This window comes from Geotrypetes seraphini, chromosome 5, assembly GCF_902459505.1.
Source record: "Geotrypetes seraphini chromosome 5, aGeoSer1.1, whole genome shotgun sequence".
In the NCBI taxonomy this organism is placed as follows: Eukaryota; Metazoa; Chordata; class Amphibia; order Gymnophiona; family Dermophiidae; genus Geotrypetes; species Geotrypetes seraphini.
The window spans coordinates 80,820,844-80,837,973 of NC_047088.1; the positions used below are offsets into that span (position 1 = coordinate 80,820,844).

Sequence of the window (17,130 nt, forward strand, 5' to 3'; positions counted from 1 at the left end):
CCTAAGTGCAGCAGGGAGTGGTGTAACCTTACAGTTTCCTATGCATCATGTGTATACATGGGAGCCCTGTCTTTGTCCCGCTCATGTTCTGCCCTTGTTTACATCACCTTGCAAATACGCGATATGCGAGTTAAGTAAGCATTTGGAGAATAGTGCTTATGTGGCATTTACATATGCAAATGCAAGTATTCTAAACCTTTTACACATACAGTGAGCACATAAATGTAAATGTTAAGGTCATAGAATTACCTTTATAATGCTGTAATGTATATCTAGATTACCCATTATGTAAGCACAACGGCCAACTTAGCCAGTTCCAGTAGGGATATTTTGGGACAGCCTTGGTCTTAAACTTACCCTCCCCCCCAAGCATTTAGCATTTGTAGTCCCTGATTCCACCCACTGAAATCAGTGTTGCAAGATCCGTAATGCTTCAGGATCGGGTTGTGAAATAAAGGGGTTATTACTGATGAAACTGGGTAAATTAGCAGCTATGGGTTAAGCATCTGTGATCACCTGCACTGACATGGGTTAAAAATAATCTTTTTCCCTCTCTTCCTCTGACCAGCAGGAGGAAGGGCTTAGATGATTCTGTGCCTGGGATATAGATCTAGCTCTGTAAACAATTTCCCTCCAATAGAGACTTTGGCGCAGGGACCAAGAAGCGCTGATAACAGGCTGGAAAGAGGAAGAGACATCTGAAGCAATGGCCTGAGGGGAAAAGCAAGAAAGCTTGGGGGAGGAGGGGGAGATAGAAAAAAGGACAACCGGGGAAGTCAAACTAGAGATAAGGAAAGGAAGCTGGGAGGTGCCAAACGGAGCCAGTTTGGGGGGGGGGGGCTTCAACACATTTAGAGGCGTGACCCCAGTTGTGGTTTCTCTACTGATAAGGTTCTGAGCACTTCTTAGCAGTTTCTTTAAATCACCATAATTGTTATATTGGGTTATCTTTCTCACAAATTGACCTATCTTGGATTTTTGGATCTACCCTTACTTAAAAATTGTTTTTCCCAATCAGTAGTTTTTGGGGTTCAATACTGTGGTGACACAGCAACCCTGGGGGAGGCAGTGGGATAGAGTTGGGGGTGTCAAAGTCCCTCCTTGAGGGCCACAATCCAGTCGGGTTTTCAGGATTTCCCCAGTGAATATGAATGTGATCCATTTGCATGCTAATAGCTCTCATGCTAATAGATCTCATGCATATTCATTAGGGAAATCCTGAAAACCTGACTTGATTGCGGCCCTCGAGGACCGACTTTGACACCTGTGGAAGATTAAAAGAGAGTGAAACAGACTTTGGGGGGAGGGACCACATTTGACAATGTCCTTTTTAGAGTACTTCTGGGGGAATTCTGAAAATAAATTAAGCACCTTAGAGTAATTTCATCTTTTTATTTTATTGCATTTTACTACTTCTATAGCACGACTATATGCTGTATCTGACACCTTTTCCAAGGCTCAGTCTCTATGGCTATGTTAATACAAGGTCTTGAATTAAGTGTATATTTTTATCCATAAGACATAATTACAGATACAGTGCCTTGTCTTCTTCGAACAACTGTTGAAATACAGTATCATCGGTTGTCTACAAATGGCCTTTGAAAAAATGGAAGCCACATGGATACGCAGGAATCATTCCTCTCTTACTAATAGTAACTTCATTACACTGTGTGACCCAATAATGATCTCAGGGGGTGGCCGAGTGGTTAGAGCAGATGCCTCAGTACCCTAAGGTTGTAAGTTCAATTCCCACTGCAGCTCTGGGTATATCACTTAACACTTCATTGCTTTAATGCCTGTCTAAAAGTATGCAACAGTACAAAAGAAAGGCAAGGGAGATGTCTTTTCAACCAAAAGTAAGCCTTTATTATGTCAAGTTGTTCCAATCCGTGTCTGGGGGGGGGGCTGATTCACGAATCGTCCTCATGCTCTGTAGCGATCCTGACGCATGCGCAGACTATCTGTAGATGGTCTGTGCATGCATCTAAGAGCTGCAACTTTTTTTTTAACTTTTACTAGCCCAGCGAGCCCATGGTTTTAACCCGCTTTAAACCCGCGGGTTAAAACCACGGGCTCACACTGCAGGGGAAGGCCAGGGCAGTACTTGGGGCAGAGAGCCATGCAGGAGATTCAGGGCAGAGAGTCAGGGGCAAGGAGCAGGGAAATAGATTCGGGGCAGAGAGTCGGGGCAAGGAGCAGGAGAGCAGATTCGGGGCAGAGCAGGGTGGCAGGAGAAAATCGCGGCAGAGAGCTGGAAAGTCGGGGTAGACAGCAGACAGAGCAGGAGATGGCAGTCGGAAAGCAGTGAATGACTGGTCCCCAGCAATCACTTGTTTGTGATTGGCCAGCCCAGTCGGTGTTGCAGGATTTTTGTTTGTGAATCACTGCCTGCCATCATTTCAATGCCGTTCCCCCTCATTTGCATACACAGATCAGAGGATGATCGGGACGGAGGTTAGTGAATCGGGTTGGAGGGAAATCGGTTTGCTTAGTGAATCTAGCCCTCAGAGTTTTCTCTCAGCTACCTGCTTACAAATTCAAGTGTATGTATTGACATAATAAAAACTTACTTTTGATTGAAAAGATATCCCCCTTGCCTTAAAAATATATAAACCACATAAAAAACACTCCATTGCTCCAGAATTTGTCTAAAAATGTGTAAACCACAAATGGCAGATGTAATTTAATGTGGACAAATGCAATGTGATGCACATTGGGAAGAATAACCCAAATCATAGTTACCAGATGCTAGGGTACACCTTGGGGGTTAGCGCCCAAGAAAAACATTTGGGTGTCATTGTAGACAGTACGTTGAAACCTTCTGCGTAATGTGCAGCAGGGGACAAAAAAAGCAAACGAGAAACTAGGGATTATTGTCAGGCAGAAATGAAATGGCAGCAAGGCCCAGAAACCTGCAACAAGCATGATAGCAACTGTGGAAACTCTGAGAGAACATATAGCCCAGCTTCATGGGGAGAACCTCTAAACTCACCAGAGACTTTTCCATTCTATGGGAAACCAACAAACTTTCCTGCCAAAATTCAAATTCATGACCAATGGACCTCCCTGTTCTCAATCAGGTCAGTGAACCCACTATACTGTATATAAAGACAAGCTACAGACCTCACAGTGTACCCTGAAGAAAGCCACAGCATGATGTCTGAAACATCAGTTTCTATTCAACAAGAAGCAGTGAGACCCAGAAACCGTCAAGTATCTTTCAAGTTTATTAAAATTTGATTAATCGCTTTACATAAAATTCTAAGCGATGTACAAGTAAAATATGAACAGGGACAAAAACTCTAATCTACAAACTGGAACATTAGGTAAAAGGGTGAACTATAATTTGTATAGGAAAGAAACAAAAAAGGGTAGAATGAGGGGAGAGGGAAGAGAACCTAAGAAAGAATTAAAAAAAAAAAAAAAAGATTTACCCCCTCTTCTACTAAACCGCACTAGTGGTTTTAGCACGGGGAGCCGCGCTAAATGACCCACACCATTTCCGATGCTCATAAGAACTCTATGAGCATCGGGAACAGCGTGGGCCATTCAGCGCGGCTCTCCACGCTAAAATTGCTAGCGCGGTTTAGTAGAAGAAGGGGGTTAATGATCATTGCTGAAAATAAGGCGAAGCTAAAAGTTCAGAGAAGTCTAAATTAAAACTCAAACGCATCTTTAAAAAGAAAGCTTTTCATTTTTTAGAGTTATTTGTGTAGATGCTATTTGTACTGCATTTTCTTACATAGCTCCCGCATTCTGCATATTGAACATTCTCTAAAGAAATTCAAATCTGGTTTATAATTATTCTATCTTGGGCATTTCCTGACTGCCTTTGTTGTGGCTAGGGGTTGGTTGTGGCATGGTTCAAATGACTTTTTCCCTTCTTCTGCCCTCTTGTCCTTTTTAGTGGCTCTTTGCCTGACTTGTAATTTATATTTTGCAGTAGATAGTCTTTTGTCTTTCCTCTCAATGTCTTTATTATCATTTATTGCTTTCTCCCAGCAATTTTTTAAAAGTTGTATTCATGTAGTTTTATATTTTCAAAGCGCTTTTTGGTATCTTAATGAAAGGTGGTATGTCACATTTTAAATAAATAACTTGGCAGAATTTTAAAACAGTGCAAGTAGAATTTACATTTTTATTTTTATAACACAGAATTCTCCCGGTTTCAGAATAGAAGCTTTTCAGGATGCAGATACCTTTCGCTTAAGAAGTTTGCAGTAAGATCTCTGTCTCAGCCATCACCTGTCATAGGAAATTCCCAGGACATGCACCAAGGGCTGGATTCTATAAACAGCGCATAAGTGCGCCTACATTGTAGGTACTGCTCCACATGGTTGTCAATCAACCGCTAGACACTACATATAGAATCATGCCTAGTGGCACCTAAGTGGACTTAGTGTCCCTAAGGTAGTCACCATTATATTAGCCAAGGTTTTACCTGGCCTAATTTACCAGTGCCTTTCTCCAATGCCTAAGTGAACTATGCCTATTCTCTGCCCATAACTATGCCTACTTTTCAGGTAATTACATTACATTAGTGATTTTTATTCCACCATTACCTTGCGGTTCAAGGCGGATATCATTAGGTGATCTAAGAGTTCCGTGTGGAACTCTTAAGAACATAAGAAGTTGCCTCCGCTCAGGCAGACCAGAGTCCATCTCGCCCAGCGGTCTGCTCCCGCAGCGGCCCATCAGGCCCATTGCCTGAGCAGTGGTCCTTGACTATTTCTATAACCTATCTCTACTCCTATCCCTATAACCTACCTCTACTCCTATCTGTACCCCTCAATCCCTTTGTCCTCTAGGAACCTATCCAAACCTTCTTTGAAGTCCTGTAACGTGCTCCTGCTTATCACAGCCTCTGGAAGCGCGTTCCATTTATCCACCACCCTCTGAGTGAAAAAGTACTTCCTAGCGTTTGTTTTAAACCTATCCCCTTTCAATTTCTCCGAGTGCCCCCTTGTACTTGTGGTTCCCCATAATTTGAAAAATCTGTCCCTCTTAATTGGTAATTTTATTATTTTATATTTTGATTGGCTGGTGCAGTCAATTACCATGCCAATTTAAAAAAAAAAGTTGTGCATGGATTCTGAAGTTAGGCATCACATATTTGGGTGGTGGGAGGGGGTCGGTAACCACTGGGGGATGGGGGGGTCATGTTTTAATTCCTCCAGTGGTCATCTTGTCAGTTTGGGCACCTTTTTGATCCTTATTCGTTTTTAAAACAGGTCTAGCCTCAAAGGTTTAAATAGTACTTCGGACAATTAGTAAAAAGTTTGATTATCCCTGTAGAACGTCCATGTCCTAAGCCTGCCTAAAACACGCCTGTAACACACCCTCTTAAGATTTAGATGCACTAGAGAGAAAGTGACCATTAAGACATCTAGAAAGTCTGTTTTGAGAATGCCACTTGGCCATTTTGACTAGTAAGACGTCTGAGTGCTGGTTTATGCTGTCTTTAGGACATCTATCTTTTTTGAAAATGAGCTCCATAATCTTTAATAGGATTACATATGAGCTAACGAAAATTAAATAGTAAAATAAAGAGCTGAATGCTGAAGAGACCCCTGGTTCAGCTAATACTATTCAGACTCTAAGCCCTACTCTAATTTGCTGCGTAGTCCAATTAAAATGACTGAAACCATGCCAGTGCAGTAGCACCCATTCCTCCAATTTTAAATTGCCAGAAAACACATTCATGATTCATTGAATCAAATGCTGGTGAAATGTCTGACCACACTGTAATCAAATGTTACAATCCAATCCCAGATCCCCACAAGGAGTGCAATGTCCCGTGTACTGAAACCAAAGAGAACGTGCTGTGCAGTTCAGTCATGCAATATTTATTTTTTTTAAGCCACCTATGTTAACAGAGGCCTTAGGTGGTGTATAACATTAAAACAAATTAAAATATTTATAAAGTTGCAAGCAAAATTTTGGCTGAATTTTCAAAACAAAAGCATGTGCACACTTCCATTGTGAAAATTACTCCAAAGAAAATATGTGCTTACATTTACACTTGATCTTTGGCATGCACAAGTTTTCAGAATTAATTTCACAGGCATATGTTTGGAATTTCAAAAGTATGTATGCAAATGCAAACCTCTCCCTGACCTTGCCTCCAGGAACTCATCCGCTCAGTCTGGATAAACTTGAATTTAAATTTTAGATTTAATTACTTGCCTTTTTGAACCTAATCTCAAGGAGATTTACAATTTGAGTACAGTAAATAGCTTTCTGCTTCATAGGGTTATAATCTAAAGGCCCGATTACTGACATATTAATGCACATTACCCTACATTCATTTTGGTTATTGTACAGATTCCATAGTAGACCAGTGGTTTTTCAAGCCTGTCCTGGGAAACCACCAGCTAGTAAGGTTTTCAGGATTTCCCTAATGAAGATGCATCAGACAGATCTGCATATAAGGGATGTCAGACATGCAGATCTATCTTGTGTATATTCATTAGGGATATTCTGAAAATCTGATTAGCTGCTGGTCCTCTAAGATATGTCCGAGAACCAATAATATAGAAAATAACGGCGTTTTAGCTAAATAATATGCATTTTAGTATTTCTAACCCTAAATTTGTACTTGAAGCAATAAAGGGTGATGTTATTTATTTTTAAAACTTATAGACTACATGAGCTACAATGTTGCATGCTCCAGGACACAAGAAATATCAGTGGAAGAAGCAGGATATGCATTCTTGCTTCCCAGGTTCTCCATTCACTGGTTTAAGCACTAGACGGCTCTTCCATGGTATTCCATGTTGCTGTACTCATGAAAAAATACACTCATATTGGGTAGGCAATTATATGAAACCCCATTCAAATAGAAAAAACAGTATTCTACCCATGGAAACAAAGGCATGGGGGCTGGATGGGATACATGCAAGAATATCGAGGAAACTTAAGAGAAATCCTGGAAGAATCTATTAGGGATTTATTTAATAGATTCCTGGAGATGGGAGATATTCTATAGCAGTGGTTCTCAATGCTGGCCTGGAGGACCACCAGCCAGTCAGGTTTTTGGGATAGCCCTAATGAATATGCATGGGAGAGATTTACATCTAATGGAGGTTTCAGGCATGCAATCTGCCCCATGCACATTCATTAGGGCTCTCCTGAAAACCTGAGTGGCTGGTGGTCCTTCTGGACAGGGTTGGGAACCACTGTTCTATAGGATTGGAGACAAGCAGATGTGGTTCCACCTCATAAAAGTAGAGACAGGGAAAAAATGGAAATGTACATGTCACTAAACCTCAATGAGGTGGTTAGAAAACTACTGTAGAAGCTGCTACAGGAAAAGGATAAGGAACTTCCCGGAATCCACACAGGTTGCAGAATCTAACCTGATCAATTTCTTTGACTGGACAACCAGTGAGCTGGATAATGGACATGTGCTAGATGTGATCTACTTGGGGTATCAATATTCAGCTGGCAGTGATGAACATTTTGTTGACTGCCACTGGTGTTAATCCCATATATACAATGCCAGACCATGCCTGGACTTGAATACTGATTATCTGGTTTATGCGACACCAATTAAACTATAGTCAGTTACACTGATATTCAGAACATAATTGGCCATGTGTTGCTGCATAAAGATAGGACTGTCTTTTATGCGGTATCATTTATGAGGTTACCCTGGCTGATTAAGTGCTGAATATTGGCATTTAACTAACCAAGTGCCTACTCTGCTCCGGAACACCTCCAAAATAGTCGGTTTTCACTTAAACGCTAACAGCTAATCTTCAGTAGCAATAACTGGTTAAGTGCCACCAAAAATCAGTGGATAGCCCCAAACAAGCGATTTAACTGGTCAGTGGCCGTTTCTGGCCAGTTAAATCAATTTGAATATCAACCAGTTGGATTTTAGCAAAACCTCTGATACAGTTCTTCACAGCAGACTTACGAATAGGCTGAGCGGGATGAAGTTTTAGGACCCAAAGTGGAGAAATCTGGAGTAGTGAAATGCCTCAGGAATTGGTACTGAGGCCAATTTTCTAATATATTTGTGAGTGACATTGGTGAAGGGTTAGAAGGTTTGCTTTTCTGCAGATGACACAGATCACCAACAGAATGTACACCCCAGATAAAACAGAAGGCATGCGATGAGATCTACAGAAACTAGAATGATCTAATGTTTGGTAGTTAAAATTTAATGTGACGTGCAGAGCGAAGCACTTGGGTTGCAGAAATCCAAAGATGTACAAGATTAGAAGTGAGAGACTAGCAAGCACAGCTCAGGAGAGAAATCTTAGAGAGATAATGTCTGAGGATCTCAAGGCAGCAAAATATGACAAGTTGGTGACTAAAGTCAGAAAGATGCTAGGCTCTAGAGAAAGGTATAACCAGCAGAAGAAAAGAAGTGGGATGCTCTTGTAGAAGTCATTAGTGAGGCTCCACTTGGAGTACTGTGCTCAGTTTTAGAAGCCTTATTTTGCTAAAGGAATAAGAAGACTTGTAGCGGTTTAGAGAAAAGTGATAAAAATGAAATGGAATTTGTGCTAAAAGACATATGAGAAGAGACTCGAGGACCTGAATATAGGGTTATATGATACAGACATTTAAATATTTGAAAGGTAGTAATATGCAAACAAACCTTTACCAGAGAAGGGTGAGTGGTAGAACTAGGGCACATAAATTGAGGTTGGGGGTGGTGGGGAGAGAGAGAGGGAATCGTTTTAAGAGCTACATCAGGAAGTCAGGAAGTACTTTTTCATGGAAAGGATGGTGGATGCCTGGAATGCCTTCCCGTGGGAGGTGGTAAAGATGAAAATAGCAATAGAATTCAAGCATGTGTGGAATAAGCACAAAGGGTTTCTATATGGAAAGAGAATGGAATCAAAACAACTTAACAGTCCTTAAGTGGCAAACCTTAAGTGGTTGAGAAGTAAGGCTAGTGCTGGGCAGACTTCTATGGTTTGTGTCCCGATTATGGCTAGACAGGTCTAGTTAAGCAGGAGCGGCCGTCAATGGCAACTCCAATAGTTCAAAATTAAGGCAGTGCTGGAGTTTATCTTGTTGTGTAGACTGGATGGATCATGTAGGTCTTTATCTGTCATCATCTACTATGTATTTCGTGGCTATGATAGTAATTTTCAATCAATATGGCCCACAAAATGAAAATCAGTGCTCAGTTTCACTGCAGTAGCATGATGACTCAGCTTCAAAATGAAATAAATCAGGTACCAGAAAAGATTCTGGGAGGTTGAGAACAAAGTTTTCATTTTAGACTTTCAATGGCCCAATAGCAATTTCCCAGTTTTCTAGTGTTGTTATGCACGATGTTGAAGATCGATAGCAGGTCTTCAGAAAAACTGGTTTGACGATAAAAAGAAAGCTTTGCAGAGCCAGGAACACACTGTACTTTTAAGCAGTGTTGGCAGTTTAAAAATGCCAGCAACAGGCAAGTTACGTTACCCTGCAGAATTGCAAAAGATCCAGCTCCTGCAAACGAGCCAATGGAAGGTGGAGTGGTCCCAATAACAAATCTCAACAGACTTTTTGCAATTACGGTAACCTCTTCCAGTGGCTATTGTTTGTAACTGATTAGATAAATAAATGTGAATATAGAATATTTAATGCAGCTCTGTATTAAAGGTAAAATATTGACAAGTCTTACTCATGTTTGAATTCTTGGAAATGGAGGGTGGAGGGAACCATCTCCTTTGGGAAAAGCATGTATGTACTTTTTACCCATGGATTCTGCACTGATTCTCAAAAAGGAAGTTTGCACATATTTTCATTCAGAAACCTGTTACAAGTGCAATGTTTCTGCAGGCACTTGTGCCTACTTTTTCTATGGGAATTTTTTTCAGTCCATATGTGTTAATGTCATTCTTCAACCTAAACTCCCCCCAACAGTGAGCACCACTCCCCGCAACCATGTGCACCACTCACATCTGTATATGTGCAAAAAGGCAGAAGAGTTGCCTAATGGTCGGAGCAACTGGCTCACAATGCACTGCTTCTCATTACGATCCTGGGCAAGTCACTTAAACCTCCACTGACTGAGGTACAAACAGATTATGAACCCTCCAGGGACATACAGTATTTGGTCTGGCCCCCACGTACCTGGTTTCTCAATTTAATCTGGATAGTTCTATTAGGCCCAGACGTAGAATTCATCTGTTTATCTATCTGACAATAAAGGCCTGCCACTACAAAAGATTCCTGGACAGAACTATCGCCTTCCAGGCAGGCAAATGGAACGATTGGCTGGGTAACATCACGCATTCCTCATCCTACCTCAATTTTAGAAAATCTTTAAAAAGGGATCAAGAGGTGACCCGGGAAACTACAGACTGGTGAGTCTGACCTCAGTTCCGGGGAAAATGGCAGAAGCACTGATAAAATAAAACATCGATGAACATTTTGAAAGAAACGAACTTCTGATAACCAGCCAACATGGTTTCTGCAAGGGGAGATCATGCCTAACGAACTTATTGCACTTCTTCAAAGGAATTAACAAACGGATGGACAAAGGAGACCCCATAGACATCATATATCTAATTTCCAAAAAGCCTTTGACAAGGTGCCCCTTGAACGCCTACTCCGGAAACTGAAGAACCACGGGGTGGAAGGAGATGTACATAGATGGATCAGAAACTGGTTGGCGAGTAGGAAACAGAGGATAGGAGTGAAGGGCCACTACTCAGACTGGAGGAGGGTCACGAGTAGGGTCCTACAGGGCTCGGTGCTCGGGCCGCTGCTATTTAATATATTCATAAATGATCTAGAAAAAGGGACGAAGTGTGAGATAATAAAATTTGCGGACGACACCAAACTATTTAGTGGAGCTCGGACTAAGGAGGACTGCGAAGAATTGCAAAGGGACTTGAACAAACTAGGGGAATGGGTGACGAGATGGCAGATGAAGTTCAACGTTGAGAAATATAAAGTATTACATGTGGGAAACAGAAACCCAAGGTACAACTATACGATGGAAGGGATGTTATTAAATGAGAGTACCCAAGAAAGGGACTTGTGGGTAATGCTGGACATGACAATGAAGCCGACGGCACAGTGCGCAGCGGCCGCTAAGAAGGCAAACAGAATGCTAGGCATAATCAAGAAGGGTATTACAACCAGAACGAAAGAAGTTATCCTGCCATTGTATCGGGCGATAGTGCGTCCGCATCTGGAGTACTGCGTCCAATATTGGTCGCCGTACCTTAAGAAGGACATGGCGTTACTCGAGAGGGTTCAGAGGAGAGCGACGTGTCTGATAAAGGAGATGAAAAACCTTTCATACGCTGAGAGATTGGAAAAACTGGGTCTCTTTTCCCTGGAGAAGAGGAGACTTAGAGGGGATAGGATAGAGACTTACAAGATCATGAAGGGCATAGAGAGGGACAGATTCTTCAAACTTTCGAATAATAAAAGAACAAGAGGGCATTCAGAAAAGTTGAAAGGGGACAGATTCAAAACGAATGCTAGGAAGTTCTTCTTTACCCAATGTGTGGTGGACACCTGGAATGCGCTTCATAGTTAAAAGTGTGCGGCGACAAAGGTGCGCCGAGACAACTGAGCGCAAGGTGGAAGCCCGTGCCGAAGAAAAACAGTGTTTTAAGGGGCTCCGACGGGGGGTGTTGATGGGGAAACCCCCCCCCCACACACACACTTTACTGAATACAGATTGCGCCGGCGTTGTGGATGGTTTGTAACTAAACTAAACTAAACTAAATCTTAAGTTTATATACCGCATCATCTCCACGGATGTTGTGAAGCTCGGCACGGTTTACAAGAACTTAAAATATAGGAAGAGAAGGGAAAAAAAGGTTTACATGAACTTATATATATAGAAGAGAAGAGTAAGGGGGGATAGAATTACATTTTAGCGAAAAGCCAGGTTTTCAGTTGCTTGCGGAATAATTGGAGGGAGCCCAGGTTCCACAGCGGGGTAGTAAGGTCGTTCCAAAGACCTGTTTTTTTAGGGGAAAAGTGAAGTTTTCAGTATAATGTGGGGGGTTACAACCCCCCAAACCCCCCACAACGCTGGCGCAATCTGTATTTGTTGGCCTTTATAAACACATGAGCCTAGACATCCTAGGTACCTGGTTATAAAATTACTCTGTGTCCAAAGCTACATGTTTGGTGTCCTCTTCCTGGGCAACATCAGGTTTCAGGTTTTCAGGTTTATTTAAAATTTTGATATACCGCCTTATGAAAAATTCAAAGCGGTGTCACATAATATAAAAACAGAGTATAATAAAAACGTACATTAAAAACAAATTACAAACAATGCTACAAACAATCAAATGCACTGACGAACATAAACTTACCGATACAAGATGGAGAAGGGAAGAAATACAATTTATATGAAGAGAAAGAGAGGAGATCATGACAAAAGGAAGGGAAACGAAGTATAAAGCCATGTGCAAAAACAGCTGCCCGGTTCTATATATTTCAAGATCCTCAGTCAGCCTGTTCAAGATGACATATTTTCAACTTAGTTGAAATAATAAGCCTTCATTATTAAGTACTCAACATTTTATTCTAGTAAACCTTGCACTTGTAAAAATCGTGGGGGTGCTCGCTGACATACAGGAGGAGAGAGGGAAATTTCACCACTGGTCAATGATAGATTCGGCACTGCAAGAAATAAGATGCTGGAAAGGAAGGCTTATTATAGCCACAGAAGAACAGCAGCAAGCTTCCTCCGCTGCCCCTTGATAAAATCCAGCCCTGTCTCGGAGGGGCCAGTTATGTAAATAACTGAGTAATTCATACTCCATGCCGAGTCTGCTATGTAAATGGCCCATCAGCGCTAGCTGTGGTGGTGGTGGTGCTTGATAATGAGCACACTATTCTATCAGTTTACATCACAAAGGTTACCACACAAGATTCAGACAAAGACTGAAGCAGGGCTGGCTTAATCATTATGCAAACTAGGCAGTTGCCTAGGGTGAAAGCTTCTTTTGGAGAAGGAAGCAGCAAAGAGCAGCTGTGGCTGAAGAAAAACAAAAAGCCCTGATGGTCACACAAATGCAAAGAACCATCAGAAAGTACATTTACATCTGAGAGGATGGTCAATTTTCCAATAGCCCTTCTTGGATAATTACTTTTGGTAACTGTCTTCATTATGTATTTTGCACAGAATTGTTCTGGGAAGAGTGATGCTGTGGTAATCATGACTGTTGAGTTTAACTATCAAAACCTTTGGGGGAAGGGGTTCAGCTAGGGACTGACAAGTTAACTGAGGGAAAGGGGCAAAGCTGAAGATTTGAATAGGGTACCCCTAACACTCTATCAATCCTGGATTGATGCAGACATCTGACCCAATACAGACTGAAACCATCAACTCAGAAGTGTAAAAGTCCTGTGCTTGTACCAAATCCGGTGCATACCAGCCTCTTGTATGACAGTGAAGTATCTCCTCCATCCCCCCCCCCCTTTCAAATACATTGATTTTTGTGCCATGGTGATGCCTCACAGTTTTTCATCAGACATGTCCCGGACTCTATAAAAACTGAATTCTTACCTTACAGACTTGCTGGTCTTCCTGTTTATTTTTGTTTGCTGTTCCCATTCTTCCAAAGGAAGTTCCTGAGAAGAACATGCCAAAGTGTCAGTTTAATTCAGTCATAATACAAAGGGTCCATGCCAGTCAGTAAGAGATCCCACAGCTGTTTTAAAGATTACACAGAGCCAGTCATCTCCTCATGCTGTATCCTATTTACTTGCATTTTTCTTTCCCCCCGGGTGCAAAGAAATTGCTTATCACAGAAACTTGGAATTTTTTCCTCTTCTAAAGGAAGTCGGAATATTGCAATCTCCTTAGCCTCACAATTCAAGCCCCATCACCCGCCCTCAGCACAAGCGGACACTCATCTCCGGTGGACAGCACTTACTAATGTTTGAAGAGTTCATGCCGTGTATTTTTAAAACAGTTTTTTTTTTTTTTTTTTTTTTAATGCTCTACGGGGCCAAACCAGTTTGGCTTGTTTGTAATGGCAAATGCAGTTGTTTTCACACAGACAATTTATTTTCCCCTGCAAAGTGATTGTTCTTTTCTGTGGAGGTGGAACATACTACCATGTAGGGGAGAGGGGAGACATGAAGATGATAATTGAGGGCCACAGGATTTTCCTTCCAAACATTTTGAAAAATATATATAGATATATATTTTGGTTGGTTCTGAAAATGTTGTACTCTTTCCAAAAGGTTAAAAGAAATACTCCTCAGGCAGGGGTGTGGTAGGGATATCTGTTTGCCATCTCCCTAATGCATGCTCTGATAATCAGCAAAGAATTATTCACCTTGACGAGCACTGCAGGATAATCATAACCTCAGACCTGGCTTGTAAAAAGATACAAAAGAAAAAGTTTACTCCCAGTTGAAAACGACATGAGTAACAATTTCCTTTCAGTGCATTTTGCTTTAGGCACCGCACAGTACAGCTCACATGGTTCCCCACCCAAATCCTAAAGTTAGGTTAAATCTTTAAAATAAAACTTCCAAGTGAATTTCTATATGCTAAAAATAATTCTTGGTATCTATATGAAAGACTGCAATATGTATCCCCAGAAATTTTCCATTTTACAACTTGCTTTTACCTAAACGTCACAGAAGCATTTAGGGGTATAGTTATCAAAGTGAGCTACAGTTAAGACATGTTATTATACTCTAACTCATGCTATTTTAACATAGGTAACTGATACAGCCCCAATAGTAAATCATTGGAAGCTTATGAATCATACTTGGCAGGATACAAGATGGCATGTTATCGATACTGTATATATAGGGAGGGAGGGGAGCAACTATAAAAAAGCTCTGAATACAAAAGAACAAAAATGGATCTATCTCTTAAAAACTCTGGTCCCAAATGGCTTGAATGAAGAAATCGACTGGATATCTATAGTATAGGGAATCCAATAGCTGCATTATTTAGATTAATATTGTATTTTTTAACTTTAATCTAAAAAATAATTTTAATCTAAAAAAATGGCTCTATGTGCTGTTGCCTCTGACCGGTAATCTTTCCTTTCTTCCGGGGCTCCTTCCCTCTGTCTTCGGGCGCTGGCGAGCTCACGGGTTTGAGTTTCTTTTTCATATGATGCGGGATGATGGGACATTGCTCTCTTGCGATGAGTTGCTGCGTTGTGGTTTGCCTTCTTCGGGTCTTATCTTTGCTCATTGTCAACTCCGGCATTATGTACAGTCCCTTCCGCGGAGTTCTCTTTCTTTGGAATTTGGGATTAGTTTTCGCGCCTTTTTGGAGGGGGGGGAGGACTCTGTCTCGGGGATCTCGGTCTCCTTATATCATAAACAGCTTGGGGCTCTTGGGCCTCTGAAGGATTTTACCTTGGTGCTGAGGGCTTGGCAGAGGGATTTGGGGCGGGAGCTCGGGGTGGGTTCGTTGCTTCGGGCAGTTCGCCGTATTCCTCTTTTGGTGTATAGTGCGGAGCTTCGAGAGTGCCACTTCAGGACCTTGTTGAGAGCGTATGCCTCCCAGAGCCGGGCCTACCATATGGGATGTGTTGATACCCAATACTGTCTCACCTGTCAAGCGGAGGTGAACTCTTATTTTCATGGTCTCTGGGAGTGTGAGAGTATTCAAAGCTTTTGGGGGGCTCTGGCTTCCTTTCTTCAGGGTCTCCTACAAGTTTCTGTTCCTGTCTCTGCATTCCATATGCTGTTAGCTCATTTTTCTTTGTTTTCTGTGTATACCTCTGCGGAAAAACTGTTTTTGAGCAAATGTTATATTTTGGGGAAAAAGTGTATATTGAATTTCTGGCTGGCGGATGTCCCTCCCTCCTTCTGGTACTGGAGGAATAAATTACATGCTCTTTTGGAATGGGAGGCCGCGCTGGCTTCTTCCTCCCGTCGACGGAGCAGAGACTTTGTTCATGTTTGGACTCCTTATTTGGACAGTTTGTCTCCCCGGGTTCGTAGTCGTATCTTGAATAGACTGCAGTTGTATTCCCTTTCACCTGTCTGAGCTGGGGGTTGGGGGTGTTGGGGGGGTGTTGGGAGGGGACTGCTTTTGGGGGGGGCATAGGGGGGTGGGGTGTTTTGTAACCTGAGAGGACATAAGAGTCCAGTCCTCTTGGGGAGGGGAGCCCTGTTTTTTTACGTATGACTTTGCTTGCTGTTTGTACCTGTTGTGGTTTGCTGCTTAATAAAAACAGATTTCACCTAAAAAAAATGGCTCTAAAAGCAAAGTCCAAGTTGAAAACTCCGATTATTCTTTTGAATGGCTGGGTTTTTCCAAGGTTTAAGAGAGGAACCAGTAACCACGCTCATCATGTGAAGGGGTCCTATAAGTTGCAATATTTAGTTCTACCTATCATCCTTGATGTATAAAGCCTTGGTGTGTCCTTGCTGGGTTGTTTAAAGATATTTGTCTCCTCCTTGAAACCAGTTCCGGGGTCCATATTGTTTAAAAACCGGAACTGATGACAGACGCTAACTTTACCATGATACCTCATGGAGAGGAGCGATAGCTTTGAAGCGCGTTAGTAAGCACTGCTAAACAACTTTTAAATAAAAGTAAAAATATCTTATGGGGAGTATTGCTTAGCAACTCTTAATTAAAAGGCTAAATAAAAGTAAAAATAAATGTTAGGTCCTGGTCAGAAGGGTGTAGAATAGTATCTGAAATGAAGGTATTCTCAGTAACTAATATGGATAATTTTTGTGTTTTAGCTATAGTGGGAGCCTCAACCCTGACGAAAAGCTGTTTTGAAACATGTGCGAGGCGCTCCCAGAGATTCATCTTATAAATCAGTAGTTCCCAAACCTGTCCTGGAGGACCCCCAGGCCAGTCGGGTTTTCAAGATAGCCCTAATGAATATGCATGGAGCAGATCTGCATTCCTGGCATCTCCATTATATGCAAATCTCTGTCATGCATATTCATTAGGACTATCTTGAAAACCCGACTGGCCTGGGGGTCCTCCAGGACAGGTTTGGGAACCACTGTTATAAATCAAGATAAGTAAATTTAAATATGATAAAGATATATATATATAAATGATTCATATTATCGATCCTATGACAATCAGGTGCTTGTGATATGCTTCACAATAACCAAATGGGCTTTGGTGCCCTCTGAGGATCATTAAGAAGTATATGAATATAAAGGATTGTAAGACTGGAAATTGAGGTTTTGATG

At 41.6% G+C, this 17,130-nt stretch overlaps 1 protein-coding gene across 2 annotated transcripts in view; it reads right to left on the bottom strand.

Moving 5' to 3' along the window:
• Positions 1-17,130, bottom strand: part of SHROOM4 (shroom family member 4) — a 394,799-nt gene that overhangs the window by 44,779 nt on the left and 332,890 nt on the right. For both annotated transcript variants that reach the window (XM_033944710.1, XM_033944711.1), the window contains exon 5: positions 13,496-13,560. In XM_033944710.1, the coding sequence (XP_033800601.1) occupies positions 13,496-13,560 (65 nt within the window). The remainder of the gene's footprint in view (positions 1-13,495; positions 13,561-17,130) is intronic.